Raw genomic sequence first — 19,473 nt, 5'->3', positions numbered from 1 at the left:
GCTGTAGGTTTGCTCTCCAAGCTTGTTTCAATACAATTTCTGAACGTTTCATTGCCAAGAATAGGACGACAAGATCCTGCTGATGATGTTACTTAATTTGGTAACGAAACGTTCAGAAATGATGTTGAAACAAGCCTGGAAAACAAACCACAGCCAAAATAGTTGATTAGTATTAAGAGGGCACAAAAGCCATTGGCCAGGAAACCTGACTAACTTTCTGCCCCAATTCATTACAATTCGCATAGAAAGGGAGAGATTTATTGTTTTATATTTTTTTTTAGGTGTAGGCTTAAATTTATTATAGCTGCCCAAGCTAGTAAAACTCTCGAATCAAATTAAATCTTCTTTATTATGTTCATAAACCAGCATACAAAGGGTGAAATTGACTCTGGGCAGCTTGCAAAATACACAAAAAATAAGAACAGTTAAATATATATCGAAAGGATACATGGATAAATTGTTATTTTAGTCAAAAGATTTCTAAAAGTAAAATGAAAGCTGTTTTGTTGAAACAGTTCTCAATCTTACCTCCCTACCCCAAGTCCTGAAGATCCATTGCCAAGGCAACTTATGCAAGTGCATAAGAATCTATCATTCATTTTAGCTACTGAAGTGGCCAATGCCCATTCAGAACTACAGTATACAGAATAACAGAGTAATAATGTTGGGACTTTGAAGGTCACAAAAAAATGTAAAATTAGGTTGGTCATGTGGCGACCTGCTTTAGGATTGTCATGACAGGCTCCATTACGGTCATAAGTTGAGGAATACCTGTGTCTTCTTTATTTACTGACCAGCTTTTGAAAAAATAATAATTCCTCCGCTGGCTGAGGAATACTGGGAACTGACGTCCACAAGTCATAAAAAGGACAAGTTCCAACAGTTGGAAGGGACCGTGAAGGTCTTCTAGTCCAACCCCCTGCTCAGGCAGGAAACCCTATATCATTTCAAACAGGTGACTGTCCAGTCTTTCCTTAAAAACTTTCAGTGTTGGAGCATTCGCCGCTTCTGGAGGCAGGTTGTTCCACTGATTAATTGTTCTAACTGTCAGGAAGTTTCTCCTTAGTTCCAGGTTGCTTCTCTCCTTGATTAGTTTCCATCCATTGCTTCTTGTCCTGCCTTCAGGCGCTTTGGAGAATGGCTTGGCTCCCTCTTCTTTGGGGCAACCCCTGAGATATTTGGAACACTGCTATCATGTCACCCCTGTTCCTTCTTTTCATTAAAGAAATACGAGGGAGCAACAAGTGGTCACCACTGCTAAAAAAAAATAAAAACCAAAACAGTAATTTATTTACTTTTCAACTTGTGATAAACCTGGGAATTTCAACAGATTGATTATGTGTCATCAAGTCATTTTCAACTCCTAGCAAGCACAGCAATAGATTTTTCTCCAGGATAAACTGCCTCTAACCCGGTAGATGCCTATCCTGGATCTAAATCCGATCATTTTTAATGCCCCTGGTAAATTCTACGAAAGGAAAGAAAGAATCACTCTGTTGTGTCACGGAGGAGGCTTTAAGCCTAAAGTAGAAAAGAATCTTGAGGCTGGATCTGGCCAAGAGCCATTTAGTCAATATTGTGTGTCGCACAGTGGACAATCAGATAAATCCTGGAAGCTAAGCGGCATTGATTGAACTGTGACAGCTTCTTATCCGTGTAATTCGATGGCCACTGAATCAAAGGCGATTCTGCCTCTCGTGATAAGTCTCTTAACAAGCTAAAAGGCACTGAGAGTGTAGTATTTCCTCAACCAGGAGATGTTCTATTCACCTAATAGTTTGGGATATATCCTTTTTTGATATCCTTTTTCGTAAAAGCAACTTTTTCCAAGGCTATACCTTTTTTTTTGACCCAAATTCAAAGTGGGTCTCTCGATGGATGGATTGTATATAAAGCTTATCACTAAGGGTTTCAGGTTCAAAATTTGTATTAACTTTTATCGAAGCGTAAAGGACAAAACTATAAAGAAAAATGGTAAATAAAGGTGAAATAGGGGAGGAAAAGGGGAAGAGAGAAAAGCGTAGGCAGAGGATGGAAAAAGAAAGAAAAAAGCATTGAATTCTGACTCCTTTTGGTGCAGTAGAATAATTTTTATTTTATTTTTTTATTTTAATTCCATTTATATCCCGCCCTTCTCCGAAGACTCAGGGCGGCTTACAAGCTTAGCAGTAGCCTTCATTCTATGTATATGCCTGCTTATTAGGGCTTTCACACACACCCCCAAGCGGCATTATTACAAAGTCAGCTTAATTGCCCCCAACAATCTGGGTCCTCATTTTAGCTACCTCAGAAGGATGGAAGGCTGAGTCAACCTTGAGCCTGGTGGGACTCGAACCTGCACTAATTGCAGGCAGCTGGTGTTACTTAAGGAGGCATTAGCCCACTGCTCCACCAAGGCTCCTTTAAGGCAATGAAACCTCAAATTTTTATTTTTGTATAATAATATATACCAGCCATTTCTATGACACCAAACCTATCGAATCAGCAAATCAAAGATTCATAAGGATTTCAAATATGGAGTTTCATTTTTGCAGCAGTCACACATTGGCTGAGTTTAAGTGTAATTCCAAATTTGCTTCCTAGATAGATGATAGATAGATAGATAGATAGATAGATAGATAGATAGATAGATAGATAGATAGATAGATAGACAGACAGATAGATGATAGATAGATGATAGATAGATAGACAGACAGACAGACAGACAGACAAGATGGATGATAGACAGATAGACAGACAGACATCTCCGAACAAATAAACCTCTGAATGATTTTCCCATCCTAAATTATTCATTCATTCATTCAGTTTAGGCACCACTCGACTCCAGGCTAATTCTAGGTGGTTCACAATTAAATTAGACAGAAGGTATGAAAAGGGATATAATGAAAACTAAAGAAATAAAGAACAAGATGAAATGAAATAAATACAAGACCGAAGTTGCAGGTAATATTTATTTTATTTCATCTTGTTCTTTATTTCTTTAGTTCTCATTATATCCTTTTTCATACTTTCTATCTAAGGGGTTGATAAAGTGTGAAAAAATGGTCATAAGTCTTTTTTCAGTGCCTTGGTCACTTCGAGCGGCCACTAAATGAGCCGAGGACCACCTGTCGTTGGAAGCTTCCAGACAAACTCCAAGAGACAGAAGTGCCCTGACATCTTCCCTGAAAAAGCTTAGCCCCCAAAGATCTAGGTAAGGCTACTCAGATAATTCTGGCTCTCCAAACACGGGTAGTCCAGAAAGAAGGGCCGCAAAAAAAAACCAAACCAAAAAAAAAAGGCCAACCCAGCGCGACCCATCCACACGACCTTTTTGGAACCCGTGTTTAAACCATTCGACCGCAAAGCAAGGAATCGATGCCGGAGCTATCGATAGGTCACGATCGCCACGGCGCACGCGCGCGATCGATGTGCTCCGCGCTCGGCTGCCGTGGCCTGCGAGGCCGCCAGGCGACTCCAAGATGGCGGCCACTGCAACGGCAGTAACGGCGGCGGCGTGAGGGGGACGCTTGCTTCCGCTCGAGCCATGGCGACGCTCTGGGCCTTGCGGGGCCCGGGCCTGCAGTGAGGCGAAGATGTCCGACAGCTACTCGCGGTGGCTGCTGCGCGTGTCGGTGGCGCAGGTGTGCCAGGCGCTGGGATGGGACTCGGTGCAGCTTTCCGCCTGCGACCTCCTCACCGACGTGCTGCAGCGATACCTCCACTCCCTGGGCCGCGGCTGCCGGCGCTACTGCGAGCTCTGTGAGTGAGGGCCTGGGGCCTGTGAGGACGGGGGGGGGAAGGGTTGGTGCTCGCGGGTTGCCATGGAGACGGAGCAAGGCGGAAGGAGAGGCGTTGCCGTGGCGACCGAGGGCAAGCGAGGGAACCGCCCCCTCCAAAAGAAAAAGAAAAATAGCCCAACGCACTGTTTCTCCACCTCGGCCACTTTAAGAGGGGTGGAATACCTAAGCAACAGCTTGGCTCTTTTATGACTGGTGGACTTCAACTCCCAGAATTCCCCAGCCAGCCATGCTGAGGGGAAAGGGAGAGGTTTCCATGCTGAGCCATGCTGGCTCAAGAATTCTGGGAGTTGAAGTCCACGAGTCATAAACGAGCCAAGGTTGCCTACCCTAGGCCTAGGCCGCTTTATGACTGGTGGACTTCAACTCCCAGAATTCCCCAGCCAGCCATGCTGAGGGGAAAGGGAGAGGTTTCCATGCTGAGCCATGCTGGCTCAGGAATTCTGGGAGTTGAAGTCCACGAGTCATAAAAGAGCCAAGGTTGTCTACTGGCCTAGGCCAGGGGTCGGCAACCTCGGCTCTTTTATGACTCGTGGACTTCAACTCCCAGAATTCCTGAGCCAGCCATGCTGAGGGGAAAGGGAGAGGTTTCCAAGCTGAGCCATGCTGGCTCAGGAATTCTGGGAGTTGAAGTCCATGAGTCATAAAAGAGCCAAGGTGGCCTACCCCTGGCCTAGGCCGCTTTGTGACTCCTGGACTTCCAGAATTCCTTAGCCAGCATGGCTCAGCTTGGAAACCTCTCCCTTTCCCCTCAGCATGGCTGGCTCAGGAATTCTGGGAGTTGAAGTCCACGAGTCATGAAGGGGGCCATAGTTCCCCCATGCTGGCTCAGGAATTCTGGGAGTTGAAGTCCACCAGTCATAAAAGAGCCAAGGTTGCCTACCCCTGGCTTAGGATATAGAAGAGATCCAAATAGGCAAGAAAATGGTAAGACAACATCTGTCTACTCTAAATGGGTTCAGATCCAATGAAGGAGAATGTTTGTAGCTCAGGGTTGACCTGAGGGGTCTGTAGTTCTCTCTGAGGTTGCTGGTTTTCTTGCAGACATTTCATTACCCAACTAGGTAACCTCATCAGTACTAGAAGGGAGTGTGGCTTGTGGAGAGGAGGAGGAGGAAGAGGAAGAGGAGAAGAACTGTGGGGTCCTTGGTGCTCTCTGAGCTTGCTGGTTTCCTTGCAGACATTTCATTGCCCAACTAGGTAACCTCATCAGTGCTAGTAAGGAGTGCTGTTTGCTGTCTGTTTATATTCAGATGTCTTGCCTCTCTGTGTGGGTGGGGACAGTCTGAGGGATTCTTTGGTTGGTCTGTTTACTAGTGGCTCTTTGGCAGTGTTGCTTGCTTGATTGCTGGTCTGAAGTTGGAGTTAATCTCTGGTGATTACTGATGGAGAGTCTTTTTCTCTTTTGGGCTGGTTGATTGTCTGTTTTGCATGGTCTGTAGGTGTTGTTAATGTTGATTGTCTCTTTTGCATGGTATATAGGTGTTGTTAATGTTGATTGTCTCTTTTGCATGGTCTATAGGTGTTGTTAAGAGGGACGCGGTGGCTCAGTGGCTTAGGACGCTGAGCTTGTCGATCAGAAGGTCGGCAGTTTGGCGGGTTGAATCCCGAGTGCCGCGTAGCAGAGTGAGCGCCTGTTACTCGTCCCAGCTTCTGCCAACCTAGCAGTTCGAAAGCATGTAAAAATGCAAGTAGAAAAATAGGGACCACTCCGGTGGGAAGGTAACAGCGTTCCGTGCACCTTTGGCGTCTAGTCATGCCGGCCACATGACCACGGAGACGTCCTCGGACAAGTGCTGGCTCTTCGGCTTTGAAACGGAGATGAGCACCGGCCCCTAGAGTCGGAAACGACTAGCACGCATGTGCGGGGGAACCTTTACCTATAGGTGTTGTTAATGTCTATGTTCAAATCACCAGGACCAGATGGATCCCAGGGTACTGAAGAAGCTGGCAGACATGATCTCGGAACCCCTGAATCCTGAGGGGATTCCTTGGTGTGTTTGAGCTTGGCTGTTTCCTTGCAGAGGCTTTCTTACCCAAACTAGGCAACGTCATCGGTCTACTAGAAGTCTAGTGGCACTGATGATGTTATATTCCATACATCGCATTGCTCAGTTTGTGTCTGGATGTTTTATCCTTGGGGTGGGCCAGCTTCTGCCATAGTGTATTCTTGCGTTTGAAGTGTGCATGTACGTTGTGTGGGTTGAAAATCCTCCTGAGCTTTTCAGATATTCCTGCAAGGTATGGAATGACAACGTTGCTTTGTTTGTTGTTGTCTTCTACGTCTGTTATGGACGAGCTTCTGCTGTGTCTTTTGGGGGGGGTTTGATGAAGGCCCAGTTGGGATAGCCACAAGTTCTGAGGGGATGGGATAGGATAGGATTTGGAGGTCTTCTAGTCCAACCCCCTGCTCAGGCAAGGAAACCCTGTACCATTCCAGACAAATGGCTGTCCAGTCTCTTCTTAAAAACTTCCAGTGTTGGAGCAATTCACTGCTTCTGGAGGCAGGTTGTTCCACTGATGAATTGTTCTAACTGTCAGGAAATGTCTTCTTAGTTCTAGGTTGCTTCTCGCCTTGGTTAGTTTCCATTTGTTGCTTCTTGTCCTGCCTTCAGGGGCTTTGGAGAATAGGTGGACCCCCCCCCCCCTTCTATGTCATCCCTTGTCCTTCTCTTCATTAAATTAGATATACTCAATTCCTGCAACCGTTCTTTGTATGTTTTAGCCTCCAGTCCCCTGATCATCTTTGTTGCTCTTCTCTGCACTCTTTCTAGAGTCTCAACATCTTTTTTACATCTTGGTGACCAAAACTGGATGCAGTGTTCCAAGTGTGGCCTTACCAAGGCATTGTAAAGTAGTGTTAACACTTCATGTGATCTTGATTCTATCCCTCTGTTAATGTGTTGGCTTTATAGGCAGCTGCAGCACACTGCTGGCTCATGTTTAAATGATTGTCCACTAGGACTCACAGTTGCTATTATTGAGCCAGGTACCACCTATACCAGGGATAGGCCACCTTGGCTCTTTTATGACTGGTGGACTTCAACTCCCAGAATTCCTGAGCCAGCATGGGGGAACTATGGCCCCTTCATGACTCGTGGACTTCAACTCCCAGAATTCCTGAGCCAGCATGGCTCAGCTTGGAAACCTCTCCCTTTCCCCTCAGCATGGCTGGCTCAGGAATTCTGGGAGTTGAAGTCCACGAGTCATGAAGGGGCCATAGTTACCCCTTGCTAGCTGAGGAATTCTGGGAGTTGAAGTCCCCAAGTCTGAAAGTTGCCAAGGTTGAGGACCCCTGGACTAAAGTCTTCATCTGTAGAAGAACTTGTTCCTACAGCAGATTCGCCATCAAGGTTATCACAACGTGCAATTTTTATAGTGCCCCTTTTACCAGCTTAGTTAAGACACTTTCTCTTTTGATGCTTTATGATTTATGAAAGCTTGCCTTTTCTTCTCTCAGAGAAGGAACAATTTCCTTATGTAAAGTATTGCAAGATTCTGCCTGACAACAATTAAGTCCTGTAGACAGATACTCAAGGATACCGGGCATGGGTAAACTGAAGATATATATATATATATATATATATATATATATATATATATATATATATATATATATATATATATATATATATATATATATATATATATATATATATATATATATATATATATATATATATATATATATATATATATATATATATTACATAGAGCCCATTTTTTAATTAATCGTATCAAGATTATGATTTTTCTATAGACAGATTGTCGTGTTTTAATATTATGTAGTGCGTTAATAATCCTAGCCTTTTAAGTTATTTTTATCACTCACAAGCTTGGGTATGATTATGGAAATGGCTATTGTATCTTAACTTGGTCTCAGACCGAAATAATGCTTTGACTGGAATTAACTTGCAGAAGAAGTCCAGGATTACAGCACTAGACTGGGAAATAAAACAAATTAAAAATCTTTGAAAAAAAGCATTTGACAAACCACTTTAATATCATGTTGAAAAAAACAATGGATTTAAGTCCCTTAGCATTGAGTGCCACATATAGATAGTCCTCACCTTTCAACTATTTGTTTAGTGGCTATTTATTTATTTATTTATTTATTGATGGGATTTATATCCCGCCCTATCTCCCGAAGGACTCAGGGCGGCTAACAACAAAACATATAATAAGTACAGAAATCAAGATAAAAATGAAATTGAGAACATCAGTGCAATAAATTAAAATTAGAGAATTTAAAAAATGAATTAAAAACACTAAATATAAATTAATTAAAATGCCTGTCAGTCCAGGTCAGCCTGGTGGAACAGGTGTGTTTTGAGGCCGCGGCAAAAGGATTGGAGGTTTTGGGCCATCCGAAGCTCAGGGGGGAGCTGATTCCACAGGGCTGGCGCTCCCACAGAGAAGGCTCTCCCCCTGGGGGTCGCCAGCCGACATTGCCTAGCTGACGGTACCCTGAGGAGGCCTTCTCTGTGTGAGCGTACTGGACGATGGGAATTTGTTCCCGGCAGCAGATGGTCCTGCAAGTATCCCGGACCTAAGCCATGTAGGGCTTTAAAGGTAAGTACCAGCACCTTAAATCTTTGAAGTTACAGTGGCACTGAAAAAGGTGACAACAGCCGTTTTTCACACATACAACCCTTGCAGCACCCCCATGGTCACAGGCTCAAAATTCGGACGCTTGGTAACTGACTCATATTTATGACGGTCGCAGGATGCCAGGGTCATGCGATCCCCTTTTGCAACCCTTCTGACAAGCAGAGTCCATGGGGGGAGCCAGATTTCATTCAACGACCTGTGTTAACTAACAAGTGCAGTGATCCCCTTAACAACTGTGGCAAGAAAGGTCATAAAATGGGGCAAAACTCACTGAACAAATGCCTCACCGAGCAGCAGAAGCTTTGGGGTCATCAGCCAAGGATTACCGAATGCTATGGAGTTAGGGGAGTTATAATGATAGCTTACAAGGGAAATTAATTGTTCAGATGTGGAGGTATAAAGGTGTAGCGGAATGTTTTCCCTCTGTCTTGGGAATCCTGATAACATTCCATCACAAAAGGAAAATGGACCGGTAATAATAACAACAACAACAACAACAATAAAGCTGGAAGGGACCTTGGAGGTCATCTAGTCCAACCCCCTCCTCAGGCAGGAAACCCTTTACCAGTTCAGACAAATGGCTGTCCAGTCTCTTCTTAAAAACTTCCAGTGTTGGAGCATTCACAGCTTCTGGAGGCAGGTTGTTCCACTGGTTAATTGTTCTCACTGTCAGGAAGTTTCTCCTTAGTTCTAGGTTGCTTCTCTCCTTGATTAATTTCCATCCGTTGCTTCTTGTCCTGCCCTCTGGTGCTTTGGAGAATGTAATAATAATAATAATAATAATAATAATAATAATAATAATAATAATAATAATAATAATAATAATAATAATGATGATGATGATGATGTTGGAAGAGACCTTGGGGGTCATCTAGTCCAACCCCCTCCTCAGGCAGGAAACCCTATACCATTTCAGACAAATGGCTGTCCAGTCTCTTCTTAAAAACCTCCATTGTTGGAGCATTCACAGCTTCTGGAGGCAGGTTGTTCCACTGGTTAATTGTTCTAACTGTCAGGAAGTTTCTCCTTAGTTCTAGGTTGCTTCTCTCCTTGATCAGCTTCCATCCTTTGCTTCTTGTCCTGCCTTGAGGCGCTTTGGAGAATAGCTGGACTCCCTCTTCTTTGGGGCAGCCCCTGAGACATTAGAAGACTGCTATCATGTCCCCCCCTCGTCCTTCTTGTCATTAGACATTATTCCTCGACTTATTAGTGCAATGGATACTGCCCATCACGGTCATAAGTCATGATAGTCTTTTTTGCAGCCTTTTCCTCTGATCCTTAAGCGGTTGCCCTAGTCATAAAGCAGGTGCCCCTGCAGCCATTAAGCGAATGCCACAGTCATTTAGTGTAACAATCGCTCACTATGGATGTGGTTTTGCCCAAAACTGGAATGTTGTTTTTTGACAAAACCGTTGTAAAATGTGGTCACATGGCCACAGGTCAGATACCGCCAATGGACACAAAGCTGGCCCAGATGAGTGTGGCACCTCAGTTGTGTTCATGTAGCCACAGGGGAGAGGCCCAACGTTCAGAACTTTGTATCCAGATCCTAAGTAGCCCCCAAGTAGATCCATTGTATCTTTGAATGGTCGCTAAGCAACCGGTCACAAATCGAAGGCTACCTGTATGTCATCCCCAGAGGCTGTGGGGACTGTGTGCCGCAGCAGAACACAGGGTTGCGTTCGATGGGAACATAATCAGGCTGGTTTGAGACAATTTCTATTCTCCAGAATGCTATAAGGAAGTTCAGCTCCTTCTGCAAATTATTGTAGACAGTAATTTGGAATACGGGAAGTCCTCGACTTACGACCACAATTGAGCCCATAATTTATGTTGCTAAGTGACAGATTTGTTAAGTGAGCTCGGCTCCCCTTTTACAACTTTTCTTGCTGCAATTTTTAAGCGAATCCCTGCAGTTAAATCAGTCACGTGCAGGTTGTGAAATGAATCCGGCTTCCCCATTGACTTTGCTTGTCACGAAGTTGCAAAAGGAGAACACCACACACACACACACACACACACACACACACACACACCAGGACACTGCAACCGTCATAAATCTGAACCAGTTGCCAAGCATCCGAATGTAAATCACACGACCACGGGGACGCTGAAACGGTTGTCGGTGTGAAACAAGGTCCTAAGTCCCCCTTTTCACTGCCATTGTAACTTTGGACAGTCACTAAATGATCCGTTGTAAGTCAAGGACTACCTGGGTATGGTTGACAAGGGCAAATGGGAGTACGTCAGACTGTATATATTATTTTTGACACCTGCTTTGGCAACTGGGCAACCGAGGTTGCGACGTCTCGACAGACCCGAGTAGAAATTCTGCTGACATTACTATTTCGGTCGCCTTCCGAGTAAATTCTATTTATTTTATATATCCTACTTTTCTGCTCTAGTGAGCACTTGCTAAATTGCAATTTGCTTGTCATTTCAGCACCCGAGCTAGGCAGCGAAAATCAAATCCTGATAATAGGTCATTGAGTAAATACAGCCTTGTGGAAGCAGAAGGAAAATATATATATATATATATATATATATATATGTTTGCATTCCACGTCCCCTCAAATGAAGTTTTGAATGGCCAACTTATTTTAAAAAGCCTCTTCTCTACGGCGGGTGGATGTGTTAACTTTTTAAAATGTTTGGTGGCTTTTTTATTTTATTTTATTTTTTGCCATTAACCTTTTATTTGTGTTCCAGATGGCCGGACAGACCCAATTTTGGAGGATGTGGGTGAAGCCTTTAAGCTTATGGGGGTCAACCTACACGAACTGGAAGATTACATCCTGAATATTGAGCCGGTTACTTTTGCACACCAGATCCCTTTCTTCCCTGTGAGTAAGAATAACGTGCTGCAGTTTCCTCAGCCCGGAAGCAAAGATGCAGAAGAGAGGAAGGAATATATTCCTGATTATCTGCCACCTCTGGTCTCGTCTCAAGAAGGTGAGATCTTTTGCTTCTCTACTTTTGTGCTTTAGTTGTTGCGACCTCAGATGTCCGTTTCACGTTAAGACTCGGCGGGCTTTCTCTCCTGTGACGGTCTCCGATTTCCTGACACGGTTTTCTGGCTTGGAATGACGGATGTTGGTCATTTGATGTCCGAGAGCATCAAGATGGTGGAAGGTTTCCATTTTCAAGCGAGGAATTGCAAGTGATCCTCGACCACAGTTGAGCCCAAAATGTACGTTGCCGAGTGAGAAATTTGTTCAGCAAGTTTGGGCTCCATTTTACGACTTCTCTTATCCCGTTTGTTAAGGGAATCACTGCTCGTGTTCAAGTAGCAACACAGTTGTTAAGTGAATCTGGCTTCCCCCATTGACTTTGCTTGACAGAAGGTCGCAAAACGGGATCACGTGATCCCAGGACGCTGCAACCGTCATAAATGCGAGTTGTCAAGCATCCGAATGTAAATCAAGTGACCACAGGGATGCTGCAACGGTCATAAGGGTGGGAAATGGTTATAAGTCATTTTTCCCAGGGCTGTCATAACTTTGAATTGTCACTAAACAAAGTCTTAAGTCAAAGACTAACTGTAGGTGTTGAAATTATGCACAGTTCTGGAGTGTGCTTCTTCCTACAGTTTCCCCCCCAAAATAAGACTAAGTCTTATATTAATTTTTGCTCCAAAAGACACATTAGGGGTTATTTGTCGGTTAGGGCTTATATTTGGGGAAATGCAGTACTAAATGAGCCTGTCTGGCTGCCGATCTTAACTGGGGCTTATGTTTGGGGTGGGGTTTATATTACGAGCGCCCTGAAAAATCACACGAGGGCTTATTTCCGGGGAAATACAGTATTACCTTTCACCAAAGTAGTTCTGTTGTCTTATTATACCACATTGGTGTAAATCAGAGGTCCCCAACCTATGGCCCATGCCCCACTCTTGGCCGCCGGGCCACGTGAGTAGCTGGGCAGTGCACGTGTGTGTGCTCATCCCCCCTCATGCCACCGTTGCCGCAATTGTTGTGCAGGCAGCGGCAGCCCCACTAGTATTGCACAGATGGCAGCAACGCCGCAAGCTCTCCGGCCTCACCTGGTGACCCAGAGCATTGCGCCTCATCTCCCATGACCTCCTCACTGACCTCACTTCTCCCGTTCTCCAGAAGAAAGTTTCGTGCAGGGTTGGGGAAATCTGCTTGTTGGATACAGGTAGTCCTCAACTTACAACAGTTCATTTAGTGACTGTTCAAAGTTACAACCGTACTGAAAAAAAGTGACTTAGGACCGTTTTTCACCCTTACCACCGTTGCAGCATCCCCATGGTCACGGGGGGGGGGGCAACTGGCATGTACTTGTGACAGTTGCAGTGCCCTGGGGCCCCGTGATCGCTTTTTGAAACGTTCTGATCAGCAAAGTCAGTGGGGAAGCCAGTTTCACTCAAGGACCGTGTTACTAGCTTTGCAACTGCAGTGACTCACTTAACAACCGTGGCAAGAAAGGTCATAAACTGGGGCGGAGCTGGCTTAAGAACTGTCTTGCTCGGCAACGGAAATTTTGGGCTCCGTTGTGGTCGTAAGTCAAGGACTAGGCTGTACCAGAGAAGCCTTTGGCTTCAGAAGGCTAAAAAGAAATCCTCTGGCTGTAACTGTTTTTGTTGTAACGGTAGTTACAAATATTAGTAATAACACCTTCATAAAATTAAAGGACTATATTTTACAGGGGGGACAATTGTTTGTGGCGCATTGATGACTCTCTCTAGGCACATCTTTTAGCAAATTTTGAGGAGTGGGCATGTGGCTTTCCTTGTTTTGTGCTTTTCAGAAATTATTGCCGTTCAGACTTTCATCCTTTTAATATTCGCTGTGGCCAGCAAGTGCTGCTGTCCTATTTCATAAGTTTCTTTTCCTGGTAACCAAGCTAGCTTCCACAAGCCAGCATCACATCGCATCCAAGTTTATCCATGTGCCTTAGGTACAGGATAGTTTATTTGCAAAAAAGGAAATAAACATATTTTTTCCTTTTCTTTTGGGTTGGATGTATGTTTTTTTTCTTTTTTTCCCCCCGTGTTGTATTTTATTCCCATTGATAAAACGTCATAAATATATATTGTTAAAAAAAAGGGTAGTTGACTTCCATTTCGTATAAATATGCGATCTATTGCATTACTAGAAAGAAACAGACTTTTGCTTTTCTCCCATGAGACAAGAACTCCACTGTCTGTAGAGCTCGGTTTTGATCAGGACTAACTGTTTTGTTTAGCTGTGGCAGAAATAGCTGCACTTTTTTTTTTACTTAAATGCATGCAGTCGACCCAGTTTGCATATAATGAATATGAATTTGCTGGACGATCAATTAGAATTAATAGATATATTTCTCATCCAGTAGATCATAATTTACGGCGTTTATGATGATCACAGGCTAGCTGAAAGCATTGTCGCTTAGAGACGCTGCTGGTTTTCTTGGACGCCATCTAGAGTGTGAGCTTATAAAATTAAATAAAATACATTTTCAAAAAAAAAGTTTTATTCATTTATAACAGGGCTCTTCAAAGTTGGCCCTTTTATGACTTGCGGACTTCAACTCCCAGAATTCCTCAGCCAGGCACGCGAATTCTGGGAGTTGAAGTCCGCAAGTCATAAAAGGGCCAACTTTGAAGACCCCTGATTCATAAGATAAACAAAAGGCATTGACTTTCCGACTGACTCTGTTGCAGTAAAATCAGACCTTAAAATCAAATCTCAACTTTTTGCATTTCTAGTAGTATGAACTCGCCAATTCCGTATCGGCAAATCAGTCTAATCGGTAAAACCCCAAATCGTGATACCGTGGTGTTTTTTTCCGCCTCAAGCCCAGAGTCCAGAAGCGGTTTCTAAGTAGCAACAACGGTACTTAAATGTTCTTTTCTTTTTATCAGCACAGTCAGTTTGGCCATCTCTGCTGATTCCATCAGCTTTAATGACCGTTACAGTCTGTCCTGACAGTCCCTGACTTACGAATGCCATGGAGTCAGCCATTACGCTAAGCCACCAATCGTACTTCTGGTTTCCAAACTCTGTGTTCAGATCCTTCTGGCATTCCACTTGCAAGTGCCCAGACCAGGGGTCAGCAACCTGAAACAGTGAAAGAGCCGCTCGGAACCGGTTCCCTAACAAAAGGAAAAACTGGGAGCCGCAAAAAATGTGTGCGCATGCGCGTACATGCGCGCATGCGCAGAACAGGGTTTGACTGAAGAGTGGAGCCAAGGCGAGATATGCACCTACCCTGCATATTTGAATTGATTGGTTGAACTTTTTTAGTCCCACTTTTTTTTGGGGGGGGACTGCACATGGCAGAGGACTGGGAGCTGCAGGAGACGGCTGAAAGAGCCGCATGAGGCTCCGGAGCTGCGGGTTGCAGACCTGTGGCCCAGCCGCTCATTGCTTTTGCACAAGTGAACTGCTGTAGACAAAATGCAAGAACCTAGCAGAATGAAGCAGCAGGAAAAATGCACAAAATGAAAAGAAAAAGGAAAAAAAAAGGAGGGGGGTGGGCAAGCTTGAGAAGCCCACGGAGGAAGATTTTGCCGAAGTACCAAGCGGATAAATTTTAGAATGAAAAGAATATATATGATGAGAGCAGAGATGTCAAAGGTGTGTGTGTGTGTGTGGGGGGAAAATCTGCTTACTGTTACTCACTTCTTTCAGTTGTTCAGATAAAGCCTTGCTTTGAATATCTTACTGAATCTTATCTGAGGTCTTTGCAATTGTCCTTACTAGGAAACGTAACAGTGATTCGTCATTCGAGTGTGTAATTGTTCGGAAGAACAGAAAATTAATCTACTTGTACGGTACATAATTCATGTGGCAAGTTAGGATTTAGTGTTAGTGGGTTCAGATTTTTTTTCTTTTCATCAGATAAGTATTTTTTTTAAAAAAAAGTTCTCCTTGATGTTAATTCTGGTTTTATTGTCACGATAGAAAGAAAACAAAGCAAATGGTATTAATTTTTTTAAAAAAGTAAAGGTATCCCTTCTGTGTACTTTAAGGTAAGCAGGCAGTCCTCGACTTACAACAGTTCCTTTAGTGACCACTTGAAGTTACAACGTCCTTGAAAAAAGTGTCTGGAGCGTTTTTCCACACTTACCGCCGTCGCAGCCTCCCCGTGGTCACACGCTCCAAATTCAGATGTTCAGATGCTTGGCAACTGGTTCATATTTATGACCGTCGCGGTGTCCCTGGGGTCATGGGATCCCCCCTTTGGTGGCCTTTTGACAAGCAGTCCCTTAACAGCCGTGTCCCTAACTTCACAACTGCAGTGTTTCACTACTTAAGAACAGTGGCAAGAAAGATTGTGAAATGGGGCGAAGTTCACTTAACGACCGTCTCGCTTAAGAACAGAAATTTTGGGCTCAGTTACGGTCGTAGGTTGAAGACTTGCCAGTAGGTTAAAATCGTTTTCTAAAAAGGCTTATTCCAGAAGGATTTTGCTAAAAGGTTTTCGTGAGTGGTTGAGGTTCTAGCTCTTCAGGAGCGTTGGAGAATAGCTTGACTGCCTCTTCTTTGGGGCAGCCCCTGAGATACTGGAAAAACTGCTATCATGTCCCCCCTGGTCCTTTTCTTCATTAAGCTAGACATGCCCAATTCCTGCAACCGTTCTTTATAAAGCAAATACTATCAGTATTACAGTATCATCTCCTGTTCTTATGGCTCTTAAACAGCTGCCTTAAGAAAATCAGCCCTCCTTTAACATTTAATTTAAATCACAGTTATTAAGAAAAAAGAGCTCTCTCAAAAACTCTTCTTTATATGTACAGATAATGCTCGACTTACGTCCACATAAGCCCAAAATTTCCCTTGGTAAGCGAGACAGTTCTCAAGTGAATTTTGCCCCATTTTATGATCTTTCTTGCCACAGAATTACTGCAGTTGACAACTTAGTAACACGGTTGTTAAGTGAATTGGCTTGTCAGAACCTCGCAAAAGGTGACCCTGGGACACTGCAACCATCATAAATACGAGTCAGTTGCCAAGCATTTAAACTTGGATCACGTGACCGTGGGGAATGCTGCAACGGTCATAAATGTGAAAACTGGTCATAACTCACTTTTTTCAGTGCCGTTGTAACTATGGGGGAGGGGTGCAGCCACTGGAACTTGGAATCCAGGTCGTCAGTAGCACCACCCCAAAATAGGCCCATCATAACTTTGAACGGTTGCTAAGCAACTGGTTGTAATTCGAGGATTACCTTTATGGGGTTTCTGTGGTTATTGGTTTTTTAAAAAAATATTATTTATGTTTTAATTTTAAGAGCTGTGGTGGCGCAGTGGTTAGATTGCAGTATTGCAGGCTGACTCTGCCCACTGCCAGCAGTTCGATCCTGACGGGACTCAAGGTCGACTCCGCCTTCCATCCTTCCGAGGTCGGTAAAAATGAGGACCCAGATTGTTGGGGGGCAATAGGCTGACTCTGTAAACCGCTTAAGAGACGGCTGCAAAACACTGAAGCGGTATATAAGTCTAAGGGTTATTGCTATTGCTAATTTTTAATCCCCCCCCCCTCCGAATCACGTGTATGAGATGGGAAGCTTTATAAATCAAATGAAGAAATAAATAAGACTTTCCAGAGTAAGCAGGGATTGGTAAATGAAATGTACCATTATATGCCGCTTGGTTCCGACGGGCTGGAGGTTTCCTGGTTTACCTTGTATGGCAAGTTTTTTTTTTAAATCAATAATTGAAGCTCCCATTAGATAATACCAAAATGTAAGTTGCTGGGGGGTTTTTTTTGCCCCCTCCTTTTTGCTTATCAAGCTACCTTTGCAATTTTAAATGCTGGGACTCCGGCTAGTTTTAGGAGCAAAACAGCATGCAATAATACAACATATACAACATATTTGTACATTAGCAGATTGTTAGATGGTTAGATTGTTTTGTTTTGTTTTATTTTGCCCCCATGTATCTGCCACACTGTGCTTCTCTCCGACAGACTCAGTTGGGAATTGCAAGTAGGAAACGGTAGCTTTAAACCCCACGTTTAGCTCAGGAAGTCTTAGTGCCATAGGAAGGGAGTCAAACTCACCTTTCATTTCCTCTTTGGCCCCAAATATTTCAGATTAACTTTAAAGCAGACGGCGACACCGTTAAAGGATTTGGTCTCCAAGACAGAGTTACCGGCCGCCTGGAGTCCAACATAGCAGGGGGCTGGTCGGTGGCCAAAACTCTTTAGTTAAGCTGCTCGGTATCCTATTGCAAACGAAATAGCAAGCAACAACTGCAACAAAATGCTGGGTTTGGAACGGAGAACTTGAAAGCGCTAGTTAAAGAAGCTTTTATTTCAGTGTCAAGAGATCATAAAACTTATAATGCCGACAATTGTGCAATTTTTTAAAAGGGCTTTTACTTGTCGGGGGGGGAAAAGTTACCATTTGCCAGATGGTAGTATTTTCCTGAGTGGTGTGTGTGTGTGTGTGTGTGTGTGTATGTATATGTATATGTATATGTATATGTATATGTATATGTATATGTATATGTATATGTTTAAATACATACATATGTATATATATAAATACAAAAATCAACATTGCTTGTAATGAATCCACTATGGAAGAAAAAAGGAATTAAAATGATTGGATGCTTCGTGCACCTTCTGCTGTCAGTATATGTTGCCTCTACATTTAAACAAATAGCACTGCGTTTGGTGATTAAAACAAGATGATTAAAATCAGGTACTTACCATCATATCTGATGGACATGCCCTAAAGCTAAAAAAAAATTGGTCAAAAATACACATATGCTTAGAGAAAATGATTAAAAAACATACAGACGTTAAGCCAGAATTGTTTTCGTTAGGCACAATGGCAAGAAAATATGAGAAAGAATGCATACACTTAATTTTACACGGATCAAGGGAGGCAAGAATAGCATTTGCCTCGATATTGGAAAAGTGAAAACCTACCAACGGCGGAATAATTAATTAAGAAAATTTTAGATTGTGCAGAAATGGACAAATTGGCATTGATAAAAGGGAACGAAGATTTCAATATGCTTCAGAACATGGGACAATTTTTATCAATGGCTAGAAAAACGAGTTAGAGAGAAAGGAATGTAATATGTACTATGTAACATTAAATATGTATTAGTAAGAAGAAGACTATTGGGTGAAGAGAAGATTTCAGAAATATATTATTAAGCAACATTGATTATGAAAATATAGAAACTAATTATTACTGATTGTTATTTAAACATGTAATCTTATAAAAATTAATAATATATAGATACAAAAAAACCCAAGATGATTAAATTTCAAAAATACTTGATGATGTTATCTATTCAGTCGCGTCCGATTCTTGGCGACTGTATGGGCCAGGTCTCTTACACTTATGAAATAAAATTTTATTTGCCTTCATAAACCTAAAGGTAAAGGTAAAGGTAAAGGTTCCCCCGCACGTGCATGCTAGTCGTTTCCGACTCTAGGGGCCGGTGCTCATCTCTGTTTCAAAGCCGAAGAGCCAGCGCTTGTCTGAGGACGTCTCCGTGGTCATGTGGCCGGCATGACTAGACGCCAAAGGCGCATGGAGCGCTGTTACCCTCCCACCGTAGTGGTCCCTATTTTTCTACTTGCATTTTTACGTGCTTTCGAACTGCTAGGTTGGCAGAAGCTGGGACGAGTAACAGGCGCTCACTCTGTTACGCGGCACTCGGGATTCGACCCGCCAAACTGCCGACCTTCCGATCGACAAGCTCAGCGTCCTAACCCACTGAGCCACCGCGTCCCTGTGTTCATAAACCTAGCAGCACACAAAATCGGTCTTTTGAAATAAAGGCCATTTGAGCATACATTTTTGAATTATGGTTTATTAAACTCCTCGAGGCTTAACGAGTTCTAAAACGGGGCTAAATTCCAAGAACGCAGACTTGAAATTGGAAGAAAGTTACGTACTTGTTTCATTATTTGAATAGCTTGTGGGTGGATGATTTAAATCAGTTTTCCCCCGTTCTGATGCTCTCTAGATTTGTCGTATTTTAGCTCCTAGAATTGGCAATGTATCATGATCAACAGATACGCTAGCTAGAAAATTCTTGGAACTGAAGCCATCGGGGACTTCTGGCGAGAATACGCTGAGCTAGGCATCCCTGAAAGAGCAGAGACAGCATTAA

At 43.3% G+C, this 19,473-nt stretch overlaps 1 protein-coding gene across 2 annotated transcripts in view; it reads left to right on the top strand.

Annotated features, from left to right (window-relative positions):
• The first annotated feature begins 3,479 nt into the window (after positions 1-3,479).
• The window catches only part of TAF3 (TATA-box binding protein associated factor 3), a 167,467-nt gene continuing 151,473 nt past the window's right edge, over positions 3,480-19,473 (top strand). Inside the window, exons 1-2 of one of the 2 annotated variants that reach the window (XM_081330773.1) lie at positions 3,480-3,741; positions 11,100-11,342. In XM_081330773.1, coding sequence (XP_081186899.1) covers positions 3,576-3,741; positions 11,100-11,342 — 409 coding nt within the window. In that variant the 5' untranslated portion in view covers positions 3,480-3,575. The remainder of the gene's footprint in view (positions 3,742-11,099; positions 11,343-19,473) is intronic. The other variant, XM_081330772.1, reaches the window with a different exon arrangement.

Source organism: Vipera berus (genome assembly GCF_964194415.1).
Source record: "Vipera berus genome assembly, chromosome: 6".
NCBI classification, from domain to species: Eukaryota; Metazoa; Chordata; class Lepidosauria; order Squamata; family Viperidae; genus Vipera; species Vipera berus.
This window is presented reverse-complemented; position numbering and strand designations above follow the sequence as displayed.